Source organism: Pundamilia nyererei, unplaced genomic scaffold (genome assembly GCF_000239375.1).
Source record: "Pundamilia nyererei isolate P.nyererei 1_Seehausen unplaced genomic scaffold, PunNye1.0 scaffold00106, whole genome shotgun sequence".
In the NCBI taxonomy this organism is placed as follows: domain Eukaryota; kingdom Metazoa; phylum Chordata; class Actinopteri; order Cichliformes; family Cichlidae; genus Pundamilia; species Pundamilia nyererei.
In genome coordinates, this window is record NW_005187507.1 from 1,217,457 (window position 1) to 1,244,732 (window position 27,276).

General features: G+C 40.8%; 2 protein-coding genes across 5 annotated transcripts in view; both read left to right on the forward strand.

The window, feature by feature from the left end:
- The first annotated feature begins 3,483 nt into the window (after positions 1 to 3,483).
- On the forward strand, positions 3,484 to 15,104 carry kcng1 (potassium voltage-gated channel, subfamily G, member 1). Its single transcript, XM_005740989.1, has 4 exons — positions 3,484 to 3,661; positions 4,623 to 4,756; positions 10,512 to 11,348; positions 13,510 to 15,104. Exons 3-4 carry the CDS (start codon positions 10,566 to 10,568, stop codon positions 14,287 to 14,289), a joined length of 1,563 nt encoding a protein of 520 aa, XP_005741046.1. The 5' UTR covers positions 3,484 to 3,661; positions 4,623 to 4,756; positions 10,512 to 10,565; the 3' UTR covers positions 14,290 to 15,104.
- A 2,234-nt stretch (positions 15,105 to 17,338) lies between these two features.
- src (v-src avian sarcoma (Schmidt-Ruppin A-2) viral oncogene homolog) overlaps positions 17,339 to 27,276 on the forward strand; it is a 29,103-nt gene continuing 19,165 nt past the window's right edge. For all 4 annotated transcript variants that reach the window (XM_005740990.1, XM_005740992.1, XM_005740991.1 and 1 more), the window contains exon 1: positions 17,339 to 17,745. The gene's annotated coding sequence lies outside the window, so the exon portion shown is untranslated. The remainder of the gene's footprint in view (positions 17,746 to 27,276) is intronic.

A 27,276-nucleotide genomic window follows, 5' to 3' on the forward strand; every position in this document is an offset into this window, starting at 1 on the left:
GATTAAAACCTTTGAAGATAAATTAAACATGCATAAAATTGTGACAAGATGTGAAATGATAATGCCTGATACTGTACTTGTCAGTTTTAACATGTGCATACACTTAAAATAGCACATGCAAGTTTGGAAGTACAACATTTGAGACACAGCATGCCATTTGGCTGTAGCTTTAATACTGTGCAAGAAAGTGATTCATTTCCTCACATGTACCCAGCCTAAAAGGTCCCTTTTATATTTTATCATGTGTGGTATCTAATGATCCTATGATACTATCAGGAAGTCACTTTTCATTATCTGTAAAAATTTGGAGATAAAGTTGCCTTTGAGGTCTGCATTTTATTTTTACGTACTTTTAGGGGTTCAGAGTGTCTTCAATGAAGGGTGGAAATTCAACCCTTAAATCAGTAAACCAAGGTGAAAATAATAATCATTGAGAGAAGTGATGAAGAGGTGTAATTTCAGAGAGTACATTAATTCTCAACAAAAAGGTTAAAAGTGTATCAGCAATTAGCAATCAGCAATCAGCAAATGAACACCTGTAGACACAATCACTGCCAGTGCTGGCTTGATGAAAACACTTCACTAAACATCCAGTTTAAGCATCCAATTCTTGTTTTATTTAGCTCTTATTGTATCATATTTGGATGATGTTCCATACTAAGTCACCCGGTGCCTGCTGCTCATATGTATGAGAAAGCACAGTGTGTCTCAATCCTAATATACTTTGATTAATAATTAATAATTGCAAATCCAACAAAGGTGGATTTGTTGCTACTGTGATTTCAGAATCTATTTAGGCCCCTTGTTTGAGCGCTGCAGCATAGCTGGAGCTCTCCTAGCACCCATAAACTGGCCCACTCAAGTGTCAAGCCAATATCTGCATATATTAAGACTTAGTCATGAAAAACAACAGGCTGTCTTTAATGGGAAAATAAAAATGCTCTGCAGACAAAGACTGCAACACACACATATTTTTAGCAGCATAGCCCTAAAGGTGACCGTGTTAGTCTGTTAATGACGTAAGCATCTGTGCCAAATAGATCCAACAGAATAAATGTTCATTTTTGAAGAAACACAGCTTTTTCTACGCTGGATGATTTTCTCTATGCTTTGACTTGGGTCAGTTTTATAGAATTCATTCGCTAAGTTTTATAAAATAAAATAAAATAGCTGTGTATGACTAGTGATGGAAAAAATACAGGTAAATGAGGGTGAATCAGAGACTCTTTAGGTAGGTCTCAAGGCTTAAGGCACCAGATTCACTCCTTTGTAAACTCTTGCATACTTGTAAACTTGTAAACTATGTAAAGCCACAAAACATACGAGTGAATGATAGATGTTGATATCTGCGAGATTTAGATAACTAAAAGCAGACTAAAGTCTGAAAAGGGGTTCAAACATTTATTACCAGTAAAGATTGCTGTAATGCTGCTTTCCTGGATTTACAAAAGCAGGTGTTAAAAATCCCCCAGTGAAATTATAAAATGTTCTTCCAGCACTGCTCGACATACTTGTAATGGATTTTTATATGACTGCCTTAGTTTCCTCCATTGTTGACAATGTCACTGAATAAACACTCAGTCAAACAAATGTCTCCTCACTATACTGAGAGTCAAATTTAAATCACATTCATTCATTGCGGTCTGCTTATTTTAAAATCTAGTGTCATTATTCCTTTTTATTCCTTCTTCTTTGATTCCTTTTAGCTGTGCTACCTTCTCCGTTTTGTGTTTTTAGTTGACTTTTTTTTAGTGTGGGCAACACCCTTGCTCCTGTCACGTATGATCTGCCTTTTTTTGCAAACACATTTAGACCGTGCATCTTGTTTGGAATGTGCTAAATCAATAAACCTGACATTCTTCATACAGGGAGTGCAGAATTATTAGGCAAGTTGTATTTTTGAGGAATAATTTTATTATTGAACAACAACCATGTTCTCAATGAACCCAAAAAACTCATTAATATCAAAGCTGAATGTTTTTGGAAGTAGTTTTTAGTTTGTTTTTAGTTTTAGCTATTTTAGGGGGATATCTGTGTGAGCAGGTGACTATTACTGTGCATAATTATTAGGCAACTTAACAAAAAACAAATATATACCCATTTCAATTATTTATTTTTACCAGTGAAACCAATATAACATCTCCACATGACACACAATACTCTGGTTTGCTGCGGTGGATTGGTTCTGTGTAAACTGACGTGCAGTCTGGATTGCAACAGCGCACAGAGATGATAATCATTTAACCTTGTTTGTTTGTTTTGAGAGGAGACATATCTCTTATGCCCCTCAGTATGAGATCGGCATTGTAGAAGGCGAGGTTATTATAACGATATTATGATTTTTTTGGCCACAGGGATTTCTGGCTCTTTTTCTGTCTAGGAAATGTTGTGAGTGTGTTATTTCCATTCCAGGACTGTATCACAATCTTTAGTTGCCTTCAGTCACCCATCTAACAGCAGCTCTAACAACTCTATTCTGAGACACAATAGCTCACAGGAATTACACCTGACGCTTTTCCTTCCAATATGTCTTTTTGAATAAAACATACTGAGCACAACCATAAAATAATAGTACTTTTTACACACTGCAGTCACACACCGCTGACTGAGGAACAAAATTGGACTCTTACATACAAAAAAATGTGCACATTTATTTTTTTTTCACCATTATGGGGTCATAACAGAACCGAAGGGGGAATAATATGCTGAGATTGACTTGTCACATGTGGATATATCTTTACTTCTGCAGTTTCCATTTAAGTAGATAAATAAGGGATAATAGGTTTTGTGATCATTCTCAGTGGAGGTACCATATAGCAGAACTAAATAAATCAGAATGGATTGATTTTATGTTGTTTACTCTTTTGGATTTCATTTCCTCAGTCTCTTTGTTTATTATTTTTACAGTTTATTCATGATGTTTGGCTTTCACTTCTGGTGGTTATATGCTGCTAAAACTTGGCATTATCATCCAAAGGCAATTCAAAACAAGTATTTATTTAAGAAAAAAAAATAAAGGAAAATTGCATATATACATTTGCTCCGGTTGCAATGAACATTCTCAGTATGAGCCATGCGTTCCACCTCATCATCATACTTCATGTTAACATTTCCCACCACTTGTCTAAAATTGGACACCCTGGTGAGTGTGAGCCAGCCTACAACCGGCCCTCCCCTCCTCCCTCAGCCAAGTAACCCACTGGACAAATATAAACCTTTGTGTGAGTCTACAATCAAAAGACAGTGATTATTCTCATTTTAAAGGTGAAGGGGAAGTACGGCTCTTTCTAGATGGTGGTTGCCATGGATTTCTCTCAAAAGGTTTTGGTATAATGGCACATCCCACTTCTGATGTCAGCGCTCGAGGAAGGGGAGGAAAAAGGATTCGAGAGAGAAAGTGAGAGTCGAGGGAAAAGGAAAGGGAAGGAGGGAACGAGGGAGGGAGGGCGAGAGGAGGGGAGGCAGCCTGTTGCTCATGATTATCAAATAGCGTTCTCGTACTCCACAAGCCCAGTGCCTTTGCATAGATGGACCAGAGTTGAAGGAGGTAGCAGCAGTGCCTGAAAATACACTTCACATTTTCCCTCATGTACATTCTTCTCATCGCCTTCAGGCTTCTTCAGCAAACTAACAGCTGCAGAGGAACTGATTTGAGAGCGCAGTGAGTATGGATTTTTTTGTTTACATGTTTTTAAACTTAATGCTTGTTGTATAGAAAAAAACAAACAATACTCCTTAGTTGTAGGTGACACTTTGGGAGTTTTTCTCATTCGTGCGTTCGGTGTTTAAATTCCAAATCATGTATGTAAATAGCTGCTTCCTCAGGCTTGATATTATAACTGTGTGCGCCATGTGCCTACCTGTTAGTGTTTTCTTAGGTCACACTGATGTGCTGTCAGTATTTCCTTTAAAGTAACTTGAAGGGTGCATCAGCAGTGTCAGTTGTAATCAGACTGAGCTAATTAATGGTTTCCTGTGAGGTCCACTTTTCATTGAACGAGGAATTATCTGTCTCGAACAGATGACCGAGACTTGCATGCCCGATGTGCTGCATGTACGCCATGGTAACAAGGGTGCAGCAGCATGACACTGTATGATGTGTAAACATTTACTGAGACAGGGTTCGATGCAGAGACAGATTTTGTCTGGCATGCTCTCTGAGGAGGGACATATATTTGATATATATATATATATATACATTATCTTTGCAGTGTCCTTTGAAATGAAAAACACTTTTCAAAATCTAATTTTAAACTGAAAATTGATGTAAGGGAAACTTTTGAACGTGGGAACAACTTCAAGTCCTCAAACAGCGTATCACAGCTTATGTTTCTGTCAGTGAACCCATATGAGATCAGTTCAAACACAGCACATGGTTTCATTCTGAAGATGATTTTAGATAATGGCCCATAATGTGATTAGAGTCCGCAATGCAAATCCCTCTTTGGAGACCTTGGAGCAGTGATATATGATATGTAATCCATCATCCTCTCTCCCTCCACCAGGTAATTGTGACTCTAATGAGATGAACTAATGACTTTTCCTATTCTAATAACTAATAGTGGCTCTCTGATTCTACTCCACAAAAAAGATCCATAAAGTAATTATAGTATGCTTCTCAGGTGCTTTTACGTTTAAGGTGCTTGAGAGACATCTCCTGATCTGCTGTTTCCCTGAGCACCAGTGGGTACCCAAAGAGATCTGCAGCCAGGGCTCGGACTCAATACAAATTGGGCGATGGATGTGCTTTGAAAGTGTAAGTAAGAAAAAGTCCTCGTCTTTCCTTCTGAAGTCTTTTATCTGCACAGACTTGGATGTGAATTTAGTCCATCTTCTAAAACCCTTGGCTCTTTCATGTTCTGATTTGACCGTTTAGGTTTTTAACCAGTTCAAGCTGTGGTAAAATGTAAAAATACAACTAACTTAACCAACACACAGATGTGGTGTCCTTTGACAAGAAAGCTTTTATTTTCTACACTCAGCACTGACCATCAAGTGTCTAATTTCCCACTTAAAGGACAACTGTTAGTTTACAGTCCATTTATACCATCTCATCAGCTTATTTTAAGTTGAGTTGAGTTCTTCTTTTTTCCTTGCTGATCTTTTAAGCGACTGGTGCGAGCACCTTCTGTCACTTCAGCCTGCAGGGACTTGCGCTGCGCCCTAGTGCAGAGGTCTTTTGAAACACTCTGTCCAAAGTGACAGACAGTCGGGTCTTCTCTGCAGTGAGGTTGTGATGCCTGCACACATGCTCGCTGTCTTTTATCTGCTGCTTGTGAAAAACACATTATTTACACAGCCCTGAAAGATTAGGTGGTCGGATGATTGCAGCTCGACAGGAAAAGGGCAGCAAGAGATGAAAAGTGAGTATCGGTTAATGCACGCAAACGATGCAGAGAACTTAATGTTATGCAATCTTTATATAATCAAGTTAGATGAGCACTCGCAAATAGTGAGAGTGTGCAATCATCCACTCAGGAAAATTCCTGAGATGAAAAAGAAAAACACATGCTGTCGTTATACATCGGATGTGAGTGATGGGTGTAATGTTGAGGTGTTTTGTGTGCTGACTAAATATTGTGTGTCACAGTTTGTCAGGGATCAGAGGACGGGAAGTGCTGAGGCATGATATGGAGCAGTGAGGTAGAAGCCTAGAGAGTCGGTGGGCCGGCTCAGATCGTGTCTGGGGAATAGAGCCCTTTAAAAAGGAAGGACGGGCAGAGGACAGATTGGAAAATAAACTGTGGACAGAAAATGACAGAGGTGTGATGCTTCTCATTTGCTCTTTGTTACACGACATTTTATTCCAAGCGAGACATGAAGAAGTACTTGAATTGCATTTCAATAATTGACTTTTAAGCTTTTCAAACGACATTTTTATAAAATGAAAGGTGGTTTATTTTACAGATACATTTCATTCTGTTGCTGCTTTTCACTCCAGTTGAATTGAACAGTGAACAGGATGAAAAAGAGTGGCCATTAGTGCTGAGATAGCTCATTACTGAAACATATTATCTGCACAGAATACTTCTGTACCTCAGAAGTAGAGAGCAGCACACTGTGGTGGACCACAGACAGAGTTGGGGAGACATTTATTGCCCTGGAGCTATACTGTAGCTTCTTCCAGGGTTCTCGGCATGCATTAATACCACCCACATCCAACAAAAAAGAAACACTTTTGTTTACAACTATTCCTGCTTGAATTACTGTAAGGAAAGGTCTTCGGGGTAGGATTGCTTCTGGCATGCCTGACTGTTTCAGTGTTTAACCAGATTTCAGAGAGAGAGAGAGAGAGACAGTTGGGTCTTGGCAGCTCTTGCGGTCCATTTCTGGAAACACCATCCTCTTATAGTCCATTAGAGAACAGTGAGCTGTTAAGGGAATAGGAGCAGAAGTGGTTGTTGGGGAGAACAAAGGGAACATTGTGTGGTTTAAATGGTCATTAAGCCTGAGAGGACATGACTGACATGACTTCATTGTCAGGTGACATGCGCTTTTCTGGAACATCTCTATAGAGAGCATTTATTTTACAGCACGTCATTGCTTTAAATATGGTTGAGGGGCTACATGCAAGAAAATAAGACCGAACTCTACACTTTGAACAGCTGCCACTGGAAAGCTTAGAGGTTTCGATTTTCATCAGAAACACTGACAAAAATCCGATACTCATCAAATTACCATGTGTCTGTATTTCACAGAATGAGTCAAGCTGAATTGCAAATCTTTGATTCAGAGACAGATTGGTAAAATCTGTCTTACACAGCACTTCCAGCAATATGGAGATATGCAGCAATAAATAGGCATCGCTAAGTAAACTATTTGTATCTCTTTGCGGGGACAAACACATAGACACTCTTCAGATGTTCATTTTTACTATTAAATTTGAATATGAACCACCCATACTGAACAAAATTCTTTAACACATGCCTCTGCAGGCAGGTAAAAAGAAAATAACAGACACATCTCAACAGTTACAAAACATTTCCTTATTTTTAAAAGCTTACAATTTTTTTTTAATTGCTCTTTGATCTTGTGGTCATGATCACTAGTGGGCTCTTTAAAATGATCTCAGTCAATATTGGTGGTATTAAAAGTCTCCAAAGACTCTTGAGGAGGGAACCATGGGAAATGCATGCACAATACTGTCAGGCAACTGAGACTCACAACCCAGTGACTCACCAGGCAATCTGGAGAACATGCCCTGTGGCTTAGCTGTGATAACGCTGGCACAGAAAGAGGCCAGACCTCAGCCGATCTGGTGGGGAGAACAGCCTTCGCTGTCTTTGCAGCGTTTCATCTCTCCTTCTCCTTCTAGACTTTGTCCCCCAGAGGAAACATCAGAGGCGCAACATTGCACAGAAAGGAAAACAAAACAAAACAAGAGTTTAAAAAAATGCTCCTGTGACTGCGGAGATGGAAAAGCACAATCGGTTTAAAGGCAAAGTGAGAAATCAAACAGCCTCAAGGGGTTAAGTGTGATTTAATCTAGTAGGAGAGTGGCGTAGGCTTGTGCACATCCACACCGGCGATGCATTGTAGGCGTATTGATAACCTCCACCGCATGGAGGGAGAGTGTGAGAAGAATCAAAAAGGAGGGATTTTGCCTTTTTTGAAAATTTATTTTCATTCTTGTGTTTGGCTTTTGTTTAATGGTACTACTGTTTATTTTGCAGGGAGCGTTTATATTTAAGAAAAGTGGGAAGCGATTGAATGTGAATCTGCTGATGGCCTGCATGATTTCCCTGACTGCACTGGGGTTTTGTTATAATCTGACCTCAGGGGTATTCCACATGTGACGAGTCCAATAAAAGGCAAAAATCTATATTATCAGGAAGTTAATGCAACAAGGCAGAGCACTGGAGGGAAAAGCTTCGGGCGGGTTTGCTCTGATTTCAGGGGTGAAAGATGGTGCTGACTGTAATCAGTGGCTCACACAGGCTGACAATGCAGGTGCCTAATAACCATTCAGTTGACACATTCACATCCCCATTTTAGAATCCTTACTCAGAATTTGGCCAAGCAGCAATCCAGGCACTGACATTTTAATTTCTAACTGGCTAACCTGCCTCCCCCTAAATCACTGTAATTGATTAAATTAGTTTGGACAGAGGCCACAAGGCCGTCACTGCACTGGTGATAAAGTGGTAAACATTTTCCAGTTCCTTCTCTTTCTTATTGCAATATAGTGCTGCTCCTCTTCTCGTGCTCGTCTCTTGTTCTGCCGAAGAGTCTTTGGTAAATGTGCATAAGCTGGCACTCGGAACAGCCTGCATAACTGTGTGATTGCACGTTAGTACACACACACCTCAACCGACACCTAACTGCGTTTTAAAGCCTCCCGCTCTAAATGTGAGAGAGCCAGAAATAGCACAGACGGATTATTAAGTGTGTTTGAAAACAGCCTCTTCAGTATCTGTAGGATAACAGTTACATCAGTGAATTACTGAGTCAGTACAGCATCACTGGGTGACAAATCTTTATACAAAAATGTGAGGAGTTAAATAGTTGCCCACATAAATGTATACTGTTAAGAGTTTAACATTTAATCATGATCTGTTACCTCAGTCCAAAGAAACGAATGCCTCATTGTTATTTGCCCTCCTTTTCAAATTAAAGTAACAGTACGACTTTGGGGTAAATACATGGAATCAAGTCTTGAAATGGGGACACAGTTAGTCAGGCTCATTCCAAAGTTACACAAATCCACATATTGTCCCCCAAAGCTTAGTTTATTCCACTCAAAACATATGACAAGTTAAACTGTTGTCGCCAAAGCATTGTTTCCCCTTCTTTGTCTCCTCATATTAAGTAAAGTTGAACAGTGCCTCTCTGTCACTCCATAATTAACACAGAAACCTCAGAGTGGTATCAGTTTTGCCATTAAACTGAGGACAAATTCTATTTTAAAACGTATAATACAGTAAATACAATCTCATGTAGCAAAGCAGGGTTGAATTTCTGTTTATGTCCACCAGATATCTTTGCCCCCTAGTGGCCATTCATTGGCTAATACAGCTTACCTCTCCAGCGTTGGGATTTGCATCTTGCGGCTTTATAGCAGGGTGTATTCACCGAGACCAGTGTGTGTGATCGAGCCAGACACTGGAAGGAGATATCTGCAAATATCGTTCAACGACCAGAATACTATTGTTATGTTTGAATGAGTGGAAATAAACAGTATGCAAATTAACCTACAGCAATATGTAAATGTCACCTCAGTTCATTCTCTTGTAAAGTTATGCAATTCACTATACTAAACATTTACCTCAAGGCAGAGCAACAGCAATAAATATTATCATTGTCATCATCATCATCATCATCATACTTTCTTTACTTATTGTTGTTGTAACAATATTCCTTGAGGTTCATGTTTAGTACATTAGATAAGGAAGCAAACAGAAGCAATAATATCAAGTTAAAATAGGTAAATTAGTCAAAAAAAGAAAAGAAAAATATTTGCTGTAACATTAAAGTAGTAATAAGGAAAGTAGGAAAACGCTAATAAAATCTAAACTTTTTCCAATGGCGCTGTTCTAAAAGGGACTAGATACTAAACTAGAGTGCACTATGACAAAATAAATGTTGAAAGACATTTTTAAAGTAAGGCCTTATAAAACCCAGAAAGACTTTATTTACAAATGCCTACAGCTGCAGATTCCTGTAAACCCTGAGGCACAGTGTTCTGCGGCGCATAGTTAATAAAAGCTACTGCTTCATGACTTCAGTGCGGCTCAAACTTCAGCCCGAGGCTCGAACAAGCAGGAAACACCATCCAAGTGCGGAAACGCGCATATTTTAATCTATTTAATCATCACACGTTTAAAAAGAAGAATATTAAGGTTTTATTACAAGTCAGTGTGACATATTTAATGGAAGTAATGTTAATGAAAACAGTCTTCTAGGATTTCACTAATATGTTTACACATATTAATATTATGCTCGGTGGAGTTTCCCCGCTGTAGCTTTACAATAGCTGAAAAGTGTGTTGGTGGTAATGTTTCACGCAGCTTTCTTGCTTTCATTTCTACAGTGAGTGGGCTGTTCTGCAGGCAGAGATTGTTTACATATCACTCTGCTTTTCTTATAATTTCACGTATCCATTTGAATCATAATGCAAACAGTCCGAGTGCCTCCTGCTGCAGTAAAGTGCATTGTGATGGTATTCATTTAGTAAGAGTGTACTGCTCAGTATGTTGGCAGGTGAATTGAAGTACTTCTCACAGTGATATGATGATTTTAACTGACCTGGACACCATGACTTTTTTGTCTCAAGCTTCCTTATAATTGAACCTCATAACTTTGTCTGTTGTTTGCATTTTACTCTTTATCAAATAATAATGGACTTTTCTTTCTCTGCGTGTATTACTAGTCAGTGTAATACTGCTGACTGTACCTTGGTCAGGACTCTGTTGCTAAAGAGATTTTTAAACATTGCTTTTTAATTAGTTTGGCCGATTGTGTCAAACCTGCACTGGTGCACTAACTTCAGACTCTCTATTGTTTCTGTGAAGGTAACAGTGTGTTGATGGGAGGTTGAGCACAGGGATGTGAGCGGACCGGTAAAGATGACCCTGCTGGCGGGTGACGGCTCTGACTATGACTACAGTGCCCTGAGCTGTGCCTCTGATAACTCCCTCAACCCTCCCCTCCCACAAGAGAAGGAGGCTCACAAGGGAGCCTTCTATAAAAGGGCGCAGCCTGCCCCTGAGCTCAGCACCATCCACGATAACACACTCCTGTCCAGTGCCCGTAAACTCCATGCCATTATCAACGTGGGTGGCCTGCGTTACCAGCTGCCTTGGACCACCCTAGAGGACTTCCCCTTGTCACGTCTGGGCCAGCTGCACCTCTGCAGCAGCTTCGATGAGATTATGCGCATCTGTGATGACTATGATGTCACACACAACGAGTTCTTCTTTGACCGCAGCCCCTGTGCCTTCCGTAACATCCTGACCTTTCTGCGGGCGGGCAAACTGCGGTCCCTCAGGGAGATGTGCGCCCTCTCCTTCAGAGAGGAGCTGCTGTACTGGGGGGTTCCAGAGGAGAGCCTGGAGTGGTGCTGTCGCAGGCGTCTGCTGCAGCGCATGGAGGAGTTTGAAGCCATGGAGAGAGCAGAGGAGGAGGAAGAACTCCTGGAGGATCTGCTGGATTCAGACAGTGGCCACAGGGGACGCGCGGCTGAATCTAGACTCAGTCGGTGCATGGCTAAGCTGAGGGACATGGTGGAGAGGCCTCACTCTGGCCTCCCAGGGAAGATCTTTGCCTGTTTGTCCGTGCTGTTTGTCACCATCACTGCCATCAACTTATCCATCAGCACCATGCCGGCCATGAGGGAGGAGGAGGAGTTGGTAAGTAGAAACGTGGTGTTTGACACAGCACATGAAGATTAAAAATGATATAAAAAAGAAGAGGTTGTAAGGCTACAAAAGCAAAACAAAATGGTTTCTGTGAGGTACAGTTGGGACAACAACAGGTTTTGTCCCAAAGCTTCTGAGGCTCTTACAGCTGATAAATGTGGTTAATATTGTTATGATATCCAATTTTTTCAAAATAGCTGCCCAGAAGACTCAATTTCCAGTGTCTAAAATTAAAGAACTGATTAGCTATGGTTAAGTTAATAATTAACCAGTTATCTAAATGAAGACAGAAGAAGCAGAAAAGTAACTTGTGCCTAAATATAGTTCATTTTTGAAGTATTTGTATTAATAAGGAAAAAATGAGAATATCACAAACTTTGCAAATCGAGTCATTTCATTCTAAATTTGACAAACATTTCAAATATAAGAATTCATTTTGAAACCAATATAGTTAAAACAGTTCACCAAAACTTGTACTCTGTTTTAATTTCATTTCTATTTATATATTTTTAATTCATTTTAATGTATTTGTCATTAAAAGTGCTTTGCACAGCCACAATACATAAAGAGATGCCACCATACTGACAATGAATATGTGAACCCAGCAGGTTTATGTCGTTTTTTCTATCCATTCTTTTTAAACTGATGTATCCAAAGGGAAAAAAAGAGGTTATGTGCTTTACAAAAACCCCTCAGCCATTAAAGAAAATGCTAATAATGTCACGTCATTTTAAAACCTCATTCCAGTAAGAGAAGGAAGGCTGCTGAGAGAGCCACAATTTTTCCCCCAGATTAGAATAAATGTTTGAAGACGTCTCAGGCTGCTTTCATGAAATGCTTCCATTATTATGTCTGACTTCAATCACAAACATAATTAGCACCCCAGCCTTTTTAGTCAAATCAAAGGAAAATTGAATATCTGAGCCACACACGCAATCTTCTCGCAGAGTAAAGTGCAAACAGGTTGTGAATTAATTAATTGATTTGTCGTGAAAGCTTTTGTGAAAATTAAAAAAGCAGGCTTTTGATAGAAGTGCAGATTGACTGCAAACTCTTTGATTTCCACTGTGGGGGAAAAAGTTTATGTTGTTTTTTTCTTTCTTTCGGTTTTAAGTTGTTCAGATAATCAAGTGCAGATACAGTAAGTGTGGGAAATGGGTGGAGTGCAAAACGTTCGCTCCTGTACAGTGAGACATTAGCTCAGGAGTGAGGGAACTCCAGGCCTCGAGGGCCGATGTCCTGCAGGTTTTAGATGTGTCCTTGATCCAGCACAGCTGATTCAAATGGTTAAATTACCTCCTCAACATGTCCTGAAGTTCTCCAGAGGCCTGGTAATGAACTAATCAAGTGATTGAGGTGTGTTGAGCCAGGGTGAGATCTAAAACCTGCAGGACACCGGCCCTCGAGGCCTGGAGTTGCCCACCCCTGCATTAGCTGCAGATGAGTTAAACATCACCTCTGTCACACTGTTAAACCAATAACTGCCTAAGAAAACGGGGGAGGGGAAAAAAAGAAAAACAAAATTGAAAAAGGAAATGAAAAGCTGCTTGTTGTCTGATTTAGTCACTGATTTATTCATCTGACACCCTTGCACTGTATTCTCACTTGAGAGTCTGAATTCATTTGTTTTTAAAATAAAGTGCCAATGATCTCATTCTAACAGCTCCTCAACAAGACGACAAAGCCTTGCATTAAAAGTACACAAGTGTTTCAGGTTATCTGGAGTTTTCAGGTGGTCAGGCCACTTCCTCCTCTGTGGGAGTATGTTTCATAATAATGATATTATTCCCTGATATGGACTGCATTCAGCGGCTATTGCAGTATGTGCTTTTAAATGCTTTGAACCATATTTCAACCACGCACTGAATCATGAAGAAAAATACACTGCTTCTGGAAGTGTGGCGGTATCGTTTTAGACGCTTTGACCTAAGATTTAGTGCCTAATGACATTACTTTTTCCCCCATAACCAAAACTGGTGGTTTGATCTGTAATGAGCAATTATTTTTATTTTTTCATTGTCTTGGCTGCCGTGCTGAGGGCTGCAGAGTCCTACCACTGTTTAGCGTTTGAATTTCACACTGAGGTGGCTCCCTCTAGTGATTCGACCTCATCTACATGATGGTGACCACATTTTGTTTCTTTCCTAAACAGGGGACCTGTTCCCAGATGTGCTATAATATCTTCATCGTGGAGACTGTGTGTGTAGCCTGGTTCTCCCTGGAGTTCACCCTGCGCTTCATCCAAGATCGCAGCAAGCTGACCTTCCTCAGACAGCCCCTGAACCTGATTGATGTGGTAGCAATCCTGCCGTACTACATTACACTAGTGGTGGACAGCACTTCCAAAGGAGAGAAGAGGCTGGGCTCAGGCAACACATACTTGGACAAAGTGGGCTTGGTGCTGCGTGTGCTGAGGGCCCTGCGTATCCTCTACGTGATGCGGTTAGCTCGCCATTCCCTGGGCCTGCAAACTCTAGGCCTGACAGCACGCCGCTGCACACGGGAGTTTGGACTGCTACTCCTTTTCCTGTGTGTGGCGATCGCACTATACTCCCCCCTGCTGTACTTGATTGAGAATGAAATGGCCACCACACAGGAATTCACAAGCATCCCTGCTACCTACTGGTGGGCTGTCATCACCATGACAACAGTGGGCTATGGGGATATGGTGCCAAGAAGCATCCCGGGTCAGGTAGTGGCTCTGAGCAGCATCCTAAGTGGCATCCTCCTCATGGCCTTTCCCGTCACCTCCATCTTCCACACATTCTCGCGTTCCTACGTGGAGCTGAAGCAGGAGCAGCAGAGGCTCCTGCAGAGGAGGACACACTTTCTACTGCGGAGCCGCATGGCCGGGCTAGGCAGCAACCTGTCCTTAGAGAGCGACATGCTCTTTCCTATTGGGTCGTCTGACATGAGAGAAATGGATGACTGAGACTGCAGGACAACTGAGGACATGAGAGAGTGGGTCTAGAATAGAAACCAAGGATGAAGGAGGTAACGCATGGGATTGAATGTGTAACTAAGACAGGAAGAGAGGCTGACATTCGATGGATTGGCTGGTTGAAAGGGGCGTCAAAAAGTGAGACACAGAAGAGACAGAGATTATTTTTTCTTCCCAAAAAATGCAGCTTGATTTGTAGCAGTGTACACTTAAAGAAAATGATGAAGAGATGAGAGAGAAATAAGAACAGCAAAAAAGGATCTCTTTATTAAGCGCATATAAGAGCAAACATAAGTCCAGCTGACAAAAAAGATAAAATACGCATAAACCTCGAGCTTACCGGTGACCTGTAGTGTTAAAACAGTCATATTCTAAAACGTGTTTATGAACAGAAGACATGCCTGAAGAGCACAGTCACAGCTTCACATCATTCAACAACATTGTGATGTTTTTTTTAATCTCTGGTTTCAGTGGATTTGGTGATGTTGTGTGCTCTCGGGACAGTGCCAGTTAACTGAAGATGCTGTTTGCTTTTGTTAAGTCCCAAAGATATAAATTCCTTCCCAACTACAATGTGACCCTTGATCAACTCATTATTTTCTAACTGCTTTGAAAACATTGAAACTTATGTTGGGGTTCCTTAATAATACTGTGGCACAGCCAGCATCTACACATTACTTATGATGTCCTAACTGTCCTTCTTCTACACTTTGGGGTTCATATGCAATTTTTGAACACGTTCTGGAAACAGCATTATTGTGCTTGTAATTACTGCATTTGCTGTGCATAGCTGTTTATAAACTATATCTCACTTTAAATTGGATTTGAGTGGAATCTCTCCTTTTTTCTGTTGATGATTCATTGATGCCTCTTGTTTTAACTTCAACTTTTCACTTTAGAAACAGGGAAAGGAAACTGTTTTACTAAACTGATGCCTAAAGACATCATCCATGGGAACCAGACTCTCTTGGTGAGCTTCTCTTTGCAGACTGTATCAGTTATATTGTTATAAATTGATATTTCATTCTCATCTATTCGGTTACTGATGGTTTACACCAGTGGTTTTCAAACTGTGGGCCATAGGCAGTTTCACTGCAGGTAGCATGTGGACGATTAGGGTAAATATATGCAATGACAGCATTGAAAATATTGTGATTTTCAAGGAGGGCAAATAACAATGTAAATTTATTATTTATTTAGTATTGACTCTCCAATAATACATACAGGAAAAAAAAAACCAACAATCAAATGACCCCCTCTGAGCAAGCACTTTGGCGACAGTGGGAAAGATTCCCTTTTAACAGGAAGAAACCTCCGCAGAACCAGGCTCAGTGAGGGGCGGGGCCATCTGCTGCGATCGGTTAGGGTGAGAGAAGGAAGACAGGATAAAAGACATGCTGTGGAAAAGAAACATAGATTAATGACAAGTATAATTCAATGCAGAGAGATCTATTCATTCATAGTGTGTGAGAAAGGTGACTGAAGAAGAAATACTCAGTGCATCATGGGAATCTCCCAGCTGTCTACACCTATTGCAGAATAACTAAGGGAGGATTCAGGGTCACCTGATCCAGCCCTAACTATATGCTTTAGCAAAAAGAAACGTTTTAAGCCTAATGTTAAAAGTAGAGATAGTGTCTGTCTCCTGAAACCAAACTGGAAGCTGGCTCCACAGAAGAAGGGCCTGAAAACTGAAGGCTCTCCCTCCCATTCTACTTTTAAATACTCTTGGAACAAGTCTGCCATGTCAGAGCGAAATGCTCTAATGGGGGTACTGACATAAATGCAGTGATGAAACGCCAAGAGGCACAAGGCAGTGATGGACTGTCTGAAGTATTCTAATGAAGTATTTGTCTGTTATATTTATGCGCTTCCTTTTCACCTACTTAATACAGTAATACCTTTCTCTGCAAATTATACTTCTTGCTACATTATAGCCGTCTTACAGCTAGATACATTCTTTATTAATATTTTTCATACAAAATCTACAGATTACAAAATAGAAGAGAAAAAAGGCAGGGCAGTAGCTGCACACTAACCAAGGGCTGTATTTGGAACACCTATACATCTGGTGCAGTTCGACAACAGTTTGGTTGGTTGCATTCAATGCACTCGATCGCTAAAGTGGTTCTAATAAGGTGTTTAGTACGTGCATAACATAGGTTTAAGTAAATTTACCTCGACATCACTCATCTAAAATGCTGGCAAAAAGCCATACATGTCATGCATGCAAGTTTTTAAATTGCCAACTCGCTACATGTGCAGGACAAGGAGGAAAATCATAAACGCTTTCCTTCCCTCTCCGTATAAGAAGAAAGATTACAGGATACTTCTGGGACAAGCCAGCATGTTTGCTTGTATGCGTTTTATTTTTTTAATCGTAGGGGCATTGTTAGTACTTGTAGGTAAACTGAAGTACTTCTTTCCTCAGAGTTTAATGTGTAAAGTTGACAGAAGCCTCCAATTCTGCAGCAGCTGCATCGATTTAGAAATGCTGCTTCATGGCCAGCAGGTGGCAGCATTGTGTCATCAAATAGAAAGATCACAAGCAAGCCTGATCTTTCATTTTCACGCTAACAAAGAGAATAATCAAAATCGAAAATTAGACTACCTCGCATTCTAGTTCAGTGATATTAGGGATTATTTCATGATGTCAGATTTAAAAAAAAATTCAAACAATTTTTAAGGATCTAAATTTATATTATAGTTAAAATATCTCCATGTTTTTAGGTCAGCCTTTGAAACTTTACATGGAAAATTCAGCAGTATTTGTGTGCAGGTTATGATTTAATGGTGTGAAGTTGGCTCACATCACAAAACGTAACACGCTTCATGTGTCATAGGCTAAACAGTCTCAACCGCCAAGAGCAGGACGAGTAATTGTACAACGAACCGCGTTTGAACCTGCACTACTCAGGTGAGGTGGGGCTTCTATGACATGCCATTCACGCAAATCGGGCAAATCCACAGTGCAAAAACCCTCCCACCAATCAGAGCTTTCACGATGCGGTGAAGTCTCCTCCCTTTCTTGCCTCAAGCACATCCCAGTGTTTTGGTCACGATTTGGTGTTTTTGCTCAGCCTTGTCGCAAACCGGGGGTTTCTGTTACGCGCAAAGCTCGGAGTTTTTAATCAGGGACGCTCCAGTGCTTTACTTCATTTAGACCGTGTCAGTGAAAAATGTTTCCACAGCTTCAAAGGCTTTCCCCGTCATGACTTCACCGGGCGCTCCCTCCAGTTGAATGGGATCCCTCCTCATCGCCTCTGTGTCACTCGCTTTGGCACCGACTCTCTCTTCAGCTGCCCGTCTTCTCCAAAGCCCCAGTTTTAGGAATCAGTGAAGCTTTTTAGTGTATATGATCAGTTCATTAATGCTTTGATGCCAAATCCTCCGGTCTGATCGACAGAAGAGCGACGCCGTTAAATCTCCGGTAGCCTGCGCTTCACGGTGAGTAAAGCCAACTTGTTGTTTTAGTCGCTTGACAGGCGGACAGACAGGGATTAATAAAAAATGAATGAGCCGTTGGAGCTCAGCCGTGTATCAAATAAGTACAGACAAAGCCTCACTCTTTGGGGCATTAAAACAAACAAACATCTCTAATCTAAATTTACACTCAGCATCTTATTCAGCGTATATTTTTGTAAACAAGTGCTCCTGTTAATGGTGACCAGCAGCTGGTAGTTTTCGCACGTTGTAATAAATTAAACCACGTTGCATCCACACCAGTCTGAAAGTTTATCATCACAGTTTTTCTTGAATAACTAAACTACACGGGGTGTGAGGAGTGAGGAGTCTCTCCTCTGCTGTACGTGGCTTCAGGAAATAATCACACCACACCTTTTAGTTGCACATCCTTGATTTTAGGGCCATGGGAGTTTACACAAGTGAAACTTTCTGTCTTTTGCTCCAGTTGATTTATTTATATGAAAGCTGAAATGAGTTTAGATTCATTACATATATGTGTGTATGTATGTATAGTAGGATTTTGCTTGTTCACTCGTCATGACACATATTTTCCCTCTCAAATTCCCCCACACAGTTTAAAGACATGACTGTCATATGCTTAGGATTAGTCTCTCCCACTCAACATGACTCAAAAGGTCTAAATATTGACTCTGTTGTGGTGTAGTAGCTAATAACTGAAAAACTAGGTGTGCATATTTCAAAGTTATTGTACAACCTGTAACATAACGTTGAAAGCCATGCCCCTGAGAAGTTGTAGTTTCAGTCCATAATGTTTAACATTGTGATTAGTCATTGGCTTGCATTTAGTGTACACATCAGTCCCGACTCTCGGCCAATGGCTAGGATCTGCTAACCTAGCCTTTGTGTCAAAAATTAAAACCGATTTAGTGTCTAGACGAGATTTTCTCACAGACACTTAAATATTGGTCTCTCAGTTCCTGCAAGACGTCACCGTGCGGCATATGTGTTATCATGGCTGTTGAGATATGACAGCTGGCACAGCCCTTGTGCTCTCCACACACACACACACAGTTAAACCTGCTGTACCACTATTGCAGTGTGTTGTCGCAGCTTTTTGGTCTGCCTAAGATCGCAATATTGTATATAAACATTCAGCTTATTTTCTTTCTCTCACTCTAATCCTTTCTGAAACCTCAAACATTTCTCGGGAGACATATTTCAGTGACATGCGTGGAGGTTTAATGATAATAAAATTGCTGTTACATTTGATTATCAGTAGTGCATTAGACTAATCCTCTACAGATTTTCTAGTGTTTTTTTTCCTCCCATGTCTGTGTGTGTGTGTGTCTATGTGCGTGAATGTTTAGTCTTTTCCTGAAAGCATTAAAATGCTTGGCAGCAGGCAGAAAGAACATATTATTTCCCATGTGTTCAATATAAGTTGATCCAGCAACACGCAAGCTGATGCTCGAGATGAAGCAGGGCATGCTTGATCATTTCTGTTAACCACTATCTTCTCTCCTCATAAGTGTTTTCAGCTAATGTAAATACGGGTCAGATGTTGCCATTTTCACTATTATTAGCATGCTTCCTGCAACCAGTGAGTGAGAAGTGTTTCTCAAAGTGGTACGAGATGGTCCATTGTGATTTCTAACTGCCAGATTTCAGGCTCTGCAGAGGGGACCTAATGCTCCTTGGAATCCCATGAATGTCTTCAGTGAAAGCCATAGATGTTTATGTCAACTCCAATGAGACTAGTGGAAACTGGCTCTTGAGGCTGAAATTCCTGCTAATTGGCAACGTGGATGTGGACTGGCCGCTTTGTTCCCTCTTATACTGGAGTGGTTTGTCTGTCAGGGTGATGCACTGCGCCTGGCATCAATGAACTGCTTGTTTCCGCAGCTATCCAGACTGGGAGAATCAGCGTCTTTAAGACAAGTTGCTTCCACTTTCAAAAATGCCTTTGTGCACCTATTCATAGAGAAGGAAGGAAAGCGATTTGGGGTGGTCTGCAGAGAGAAACTGTTTCTCAGGAGTTTCAGCTAAGCGTTTTGTTAGTGATGTGTGTATTTGTCTCTGCCTTTAACTGCACTGAAGCAAAGTGAGCAGTGGCAGTAAACAGCTTTCACTCTAGCTGGCAGTTTGCTGAGTTCATCATTTGATCTCACTCATGTCCCACTTTCCTTTAGGTCAGATGAGGATTAATTGGCAGTGAGCTCTGAGGACATATTGTAATTAGATTTTTTTAAAGGATTTGCCTTTTGTGTATATTTATTGGTGTAGCTACATTAAAGCCATATAATTCTAATGTTAAATATCAAAACATAATTACACACACAGAGCTTAAGCACAAAGTTGTTATATATTATAAATAAACTGATGTCAGTATTGGCATTTATATCAGTTCTTCCCACACATCGGCTTATTCATTAGGCAGGTCGCCAGAGAATATTTTAGTGCTGATTTTTAAATTTTTGTTTACTGTTTTGATCTATCTAACAGAATTGGACCAACCAAACTCATTTTACCAGTGGACAATCTTGATTTTTATTTCTAAAGCTCAGTCATCGCAAACCAATCGAGAGTTATTAGCAGTAATAATAATAATAATAATATGAATTGTGTAAATCTTTATGTTGTGCAATTTTTGAAGCCTTAAAAACATTTTATAAAACATATTGCAGAAAAAGATGCTCATGTGGCCAAGCAGGGACCACAGAGCATAATTATTAAATATGTCTGTGTAAGTTCTCAGTCATCCAGGTCATGATAGGAACTTGGAAAGAAAGCGAATTATCAAGAAACATAATAAATAATTAATAAATGAATAATTTACCCTTTCCAATAAGACTATAACTTACATACAGTGCTTAATAAATTTATTAGTCCAAGGGAAAGCGTTTTAATCTAAATGATATTTTGTAACACTAAAATGTAATATAGTTATTATTGTATGAAATAAATTTTCAATTTTAAGGTTTTACCAAAAAACAAACAAACAGTAAAGCACCTCTTTTATATTAAGATACCAAACTGTATTTAAATTTTCTTTGTTACTATATATTTTTTCTTCTTTCTTTCCAATTACAAGTTTCAAAATGTGAAAGCAAAAGTACCATAGAAAGCCATATTACTGTTATGTTCAACTGCTTTCTCAATTAAAGAAAAAAAAATACCATATTGCAGTTGTTTACTTGCATTCCTGAACAGGAAAATGTGTTATAGTGGTTGAGCGATTGATTAATTTCAGCCGGCTCAAAATGGTTATAAAGCATGAATTCAGTTGGTGACTTGCCTAATAAATAACTAATTTTTAGCTTTAAACAAGTTTTTGATAGTTTGCTTGTTTTTAATGAAAAGTGGTTTCATAAATTCGTTAACCACTGTAGTTTTAACTAAAGAATGAATGAATGAATGCTGGAATCTCTTGAAATCCAGATTTTTTACCCTCTAAACATTTTTGTGGGCATAGGCCTAAAAAGTGTATAATCAGTGAGGCACTAATTAAAAAGAAGAAGCATAACTGTCCAGAGAACCAGAGATGAAAAAAGAATCTAAATGATCTGGGGCTTCAGTAGTAGTAGGAGTAGTAGTGTGGCTGCGCTTTGCTAAAACAACATACTATTCCCCTTTGGCTTTTGAGTACTTAACAAACAAAACACTTGTCTGATGCCAGTGTCAACCCCTCTTCGATCTGCCAACGAGATACGCGAAGCACTCCAAAAAGAGAGAAAGCGGGAAAGACTGTATCTGTGAAAAGGGGGCATGAAATTTGTGATGGCTTCCTGCTGACAAAAGCCTTTGAATTTTTCATGTTGCAGATACTAAACTTCTGTTGCTCTGGCCCAGATTTGTTGCTAATTAGTGCCCAGCCACATTCAAGGGCATACTGTTGAGCATGGGAATGCCAGTGCCACCTGTTCTCTCGTTCTCCCTGTCTTACATCACTCCCACCCTGTCACATGCTGTCTGTCTCTCTCTGTTTGGGCTTTGTGTACCATTGGCATAGTTTTGAATCCTTTACTGTAAGTCTACTTTTCATCTACTCCGTACGGTGTCACTGCTTGAATTAGTGTCTGCAGAGGAAATGCGGGTCACCGTGTATACACCAATAAAACATGAAGTTACAAAGCTGTCCAGTTCACCCAGTAAAAGCACTTGAATAATAAAGATGAAGAACTGAAGTGCTCTGACATATCCCTTCAAGGCTTCACTCAGAGGGGTCTGTGCTTGCTGGCCGTCTGAATGAAGTATCTGATAGTGGTTTGATACAGACAAACAGAGGAGGGTTTGTATCCTCCCAGGATCGTTGGCCACTTCCTGCCCCTGTGCTCTGGGAATTAGCCAGGGTGACACAGGCCACGCATCTTCTCTCAATCCACCCACTGTTGCCTCTGTGGAAAAGCGATCACTCTCACACCCTCATTCCCATCGCTCCGTTCGCATTTCTTGTGACAGGAAAAGCGTCTTTGGCATTTAAAAAGATGCCTCTCTGTGTAGCTTTGTGTAGGCGCAGCTGTGCGAGCCCGGTCAGGCTGATGAGATGCTGGGAAGAGCGCACGCTGCTCTCCCCTCCCTCAAAACGTGAGGCTGTCCATCCTCTGAGAATCACCGCCACATATGTCGACATGGGAGTTTTTACACAGATCGTGTTCCGGCAGGGACAGACCATGTCAGAATCAACCTCTGGACCAGGCAAATCTTATAATCTCACCAAAACCAGATAACAGGAGCATGCGTGGAATTTGTGGAGCAAAGCTGCACTAAGGGATGAGGGTACTCAATATGATTTGTGATCCTTTCAGTGAGTCGTGTCAGGCAATGAAAAGCAAAATCCGGATGAAGAGAAATTTGCTTGAATGAAGTGTTACTGTGCTCACGACAGCTGTGTCACTACTCAAATGACTCAGTTGCGACAGAAACGACTGGGCCATGCCGGGTCATATCCTGGGGTCTTGGTTTGACTAAATCTGTTTTTTATGTTTTACAGAACCAGCTGATATAATTGGTAAATCATTTCACCATAAAAATAATTACTGGTTGCAGTTTAGATGTTGTTTCTTTGTTGCAAGTAAAAACAGGTAACGAAACTGAAATATATCAGTGTGTGGTTGCTAAACAATACTGATGACTCAGGGATTATTTTCCCAAATGATGTGATTTCTTAGTTTTAAATTTGGCTTTTTGGCTCATCGCCTGCTTTGGACTAAAATCTCTGCATCCACTGACATTTCAGAATATGTTCACAATCCACTGTGTTTATGGCAGTTTTGGATCATGAAACATGACTTCATCATCATTTTTTTGTTTTGTTTTTACTCATCTCTAATGTAAAATATGACTCCAGTCATAGTCACAGAGATAGCAGGAATTGCTGCACCTCGTCTTTCCTGCCTCTTTCCTCTGGTTTCACTCCTGTCTGTTGTTAGGTGAGTCAGACATCTTCCTCTTCCTCAGCAGAGGCAGCTTAGTGGCCCAACCCATCTGTAGCTTATGAAACCTCCAACTGCACCATCAACTCAGCGCTCTTTACTGATTGCCTCGCAAACTGTGTCTCAGTCTCTGCTTCACCACCCCACAGAGTAACATTTGAATATTGAAATCAGGGCCTACTGAACAAAGGCTGGTTTAAAAGAGTTGGAGGAAATCACTTCAGTGTTGGGGGCCTCGTCCTCCAATCTGTTATGGAAATGTCATGGCAGGGAGCAGTTATGTTTTGATGATGAAGTGTGACATGGGTACATTTTAATATTTTAATGCTTCTGCATCTCTGATACTTTTATTTGTCTATCTCCAAGGAAGCAGTGCTCAACACTGGGCTCTTTGTGTCTTGGTTTCAGTTTGAATTCAAAGCCAAAGCAGCTATAGAAATGTAGACTGAGCATGCTTTAGTTATGCTGGGTGTGCACAGAAGTGCATAACTTTAGCTATAGCCCTATCTATTTGAAATATTCAGCTTTATCACTGAAGACAACCTAATAATGGAGGCGTATCAGCTGATTATCAGCTACAGCGTGGCATTCTTAGCATACATTTATTTCTGTTGACACAATAAGAAGTCTGGGGGTGTTTTTCGTGTGTGTGTTGCGACCTTGAATTGCATTCCTGTTCTTTAATTGTGTGAAAAATTCCTGCGTGAAGCTGCCGTTTCTTACCCCGAGAGGCAGTGGAGGGAAACTTCTGGAGTGGGTGTTATGCGTGGCTGAGGGAAACTTGTGCTATTGAACATCTAGGAAGAGACAGTGTCTCTACCTGCTCCCAATAAATTCCTGATTTGGGTTGTGTGAGCAGGAGAGCAGTTCAAACTCGTCTTGTCCTCCTCTCTGCATTCCTTAGCCATGACTGAACTCAGTCACTCTGCTGCAACAAACCTCAGATGGTAAAATGCACATCTAGCGCACTTCTTCCTGCATTAAACAGTGTAAAACAGTACATATATACGGTGCATGTTCCCTCCTGGTGAATCAGGAGCTGCAGGGATTTCTTAGTGCCTGGCTGTGCAGATGAGAAGTTAAACGGTAGAAGCCCTCGAAAAGCCTTAGCTTACTGAAGCGTGAGGCACATGGGAGTTTCTGTGGAAACTGAGAAGATCAAATACCTCCTCTTTGAAATGTGATGAGATGAGGTGAATTTAAGGTTTGCTATCACAGCAGTGGAGTCAACCGACATATTCTGAAGCAGTAAAACACATCCTATGTGATACTGCAGAAGGCTTTCTGGTCCTGTATCTGTAGTGTCTTTGTTGTCTTTGGACCCCTCCGTTTTCTCATGTCAAATATGTTCCTCAACCGCTTTGAGCTCACTACCAGTTCAGCAGTGTTTTAGAAAAACATTGTTTTTTCCACCTCACGTGACATGTGCCTGACACATCAGTGGAAATGAAATCCTTTATTTCCACCATTTCTTGAGGGATTGGAGAAAGAATAGAGGATAGAGTGGGAGAAGGGAGATAGACCAAGTGTAAGGGAGTAAGATGGGGATGGGAAGTGGGGGTGGGGGGGTTCAATGCCCTTGAGGATTATCTTTCTCTTCTCCTCCCTTCCTCTTTCTCCTCCATTTCTTGTTTGAACACATGACCGCAGCTCATCAATCTCAGTTCGCATAATGACCATATTTAGATGAGAGCTGCACGATATGAAGCTGATGTTGGAGTAAGTCCCAGAAGCCACGCAACCTGGACGTTTGTCAGCGGAGGTACCTCATATTGCAACAATACAGTAGTAAACCAGTCTATTCTTGGCATTTAATATGCCACAGTGGAACAGCGCTCTGCCTCTCACACCGTCAACACAAGTGAACACCCTCAGGGGTCTTAAATGCAGTCGCAGTACTGTGCATGCCACAAATGCCTCAGATCTCATAGTTGTTCAGGAGCCGCCGCTGTTTCGTTTTGATCCTCGTCTGTATTCATCACCGGTGACACAGAACGGCCAAAAACAGTCTTTGAGGTTCAGCTGCTTGCGATGTTCCACTTAAAATCTCCTCCTCATAAACATAAACCTGCAAATGTTGAAACTGTGAAATGCTAACTATGGGTTAATGTGCTGGAATATATTTGCTGTTTTGCAACAAACATGATGAGCTAAGCAGAGGGAATTGCAGTAATGTCATCGCTCTGTCTCGATTCAGCTGGGCCCCCGTCACACCCAGACTGGGGAGGTTAGTCACAGGTCTCAGGCAAATCAGGTGCAAGAAAGGTGATACTTCTTTTTACTAGTTCTGCACTAGGAAGGCTACATTCAAGTTACTCTGTTGAGAGAGATATTTAAGAAACTTGGAGTAGAAAGAGGGCATGATTTACTGAATAATTATTGAAATACATAGACTTCCACAGATTTGGTACAGGTAAGCTCTTACCTGATGGAGTTATACTGTAAGTAAGAACACAAATGTCAGATACAGCTCGATTTGACTTCTACATACTACATGTAGGTCCCTAACTGTGTGGTGCGCTAGTGAGAAGATGCACTGATAATTTATAGCTAGTCATGTGTTTTCATGTCTCTTCCTGCGCGCTCTGCCTTAGCCTAAACCAGTAGTTAGAACATATCCAAAGCAGACCAAATCCTGCAGGGTAGGAAATTACTCTGGGTTTATGTGCTAAAATGGTTATAATGTGAACACATAATGGTTTGAAGTTTAGCGTCGATATGAAATATGTCCAAGAGCGACGTGGCTACGTCTCTGATTTTAATGACAGTGCTAGCTGTGGAAGTAGGAAGTGTTGGGCTCAAGACATAATGTAGGGGATGAATGGTGGAGCTGGTTTTTCATGAGTGAACAGAAGGATGGAAAGAAGGAACTGGAAACAAGTGAAAAAAAGTCTCCTTAGAGTTCACTTATCTTACTGGTTCTATTGGAGGAATAGTTCAGTTTAATTGAAGAGACTTACCTTCTTCACTGGGTCGATCCTACTGCCCTATTTACTCCTGCCAGGTCCTCTACAGTAATGTCTTCTAAATAGTTTTTCAAGAAAAGTACTTTACAACTTGAATTTGTCAAAGTCACAGTTAAGCCATGAAATACTGCTGCATGTAATCTACCTAGAAAACAGGTTGTTGCTTTTACATTTAAGTTTGTATGCATATGAAACATTTAATATATTTCTACACCCTTAGTAAGTAGCTCTCCATCTTTGTTACTTTGCAACCTTTGCAAAAGGCAACAGATCGCTCATGTAAAATGGCCCAGATATTTTCTTTTTGAGTTTCAATCCCAAAATAATTTGATATATGTCATACTCAGATTAGGAGCAGGGGATAAACAAAAATCCTTGAACCTGCAGTTGCTGCCAGCAGTGTTTGTTGTTTGCAAGTGGACAAAAATTCCTCTGTAAGCACGGGGTTTAAGACAGAGTGGCCAGCTGCTCGACTCCATGAGCCCAGAGATGTCAAGGCCAGGTTGGCTGTGGTGTTTGGCAGCAAAAGGTGATCTGCAGGTTGCTTTGATAACAAAGAAAAAAGCAACAACAACAAATAAAAACCCACTGCAGAGAAATACACACACACACACACATACATTTTCACACAGTGAAAGGGATAAGAGCTCACAGCCTCTGATCCTATTATAGAAGCCAGAGCACTGCATGCTCCTAAGAGGCAGGGAATATGGGTAAACAGGGTGTTTTTCTGTTTTTTTCTTGTGGGAATCGCCCTGTGCTATAACTGAAAACACGACAATGGGAATAATTTCTCCAGGTGATCTCACCATCTTTCTCTGAGCCACTTTTTCTTTCACACTCATCTCTCTCTTTCTCCTTTTATAATGCTTTCGGGAAGTGACACATCCCACGTAATTTGGCGAGATGGAGCCTCTGCTAATCTTACCTTTCTCTCTGTCAGATAGGCACGCTGCGCTCTCTGAGTGTTTTGGCCTAGAAAGTGCCTGCGCGTAGCTATCCTACATCTGTGCAGTTTGTTGGTTTGAGGAATGCTTGGAATTGCCTCCATGGCAACGTTTGTGTGTGTATGTGGAGCAGTAAATATTGACTTCATCACCTCCCCATCCTTGTGTCTGTCCGTGGCAGGAGCACAGCGTGGGTGGGTGGGTTGG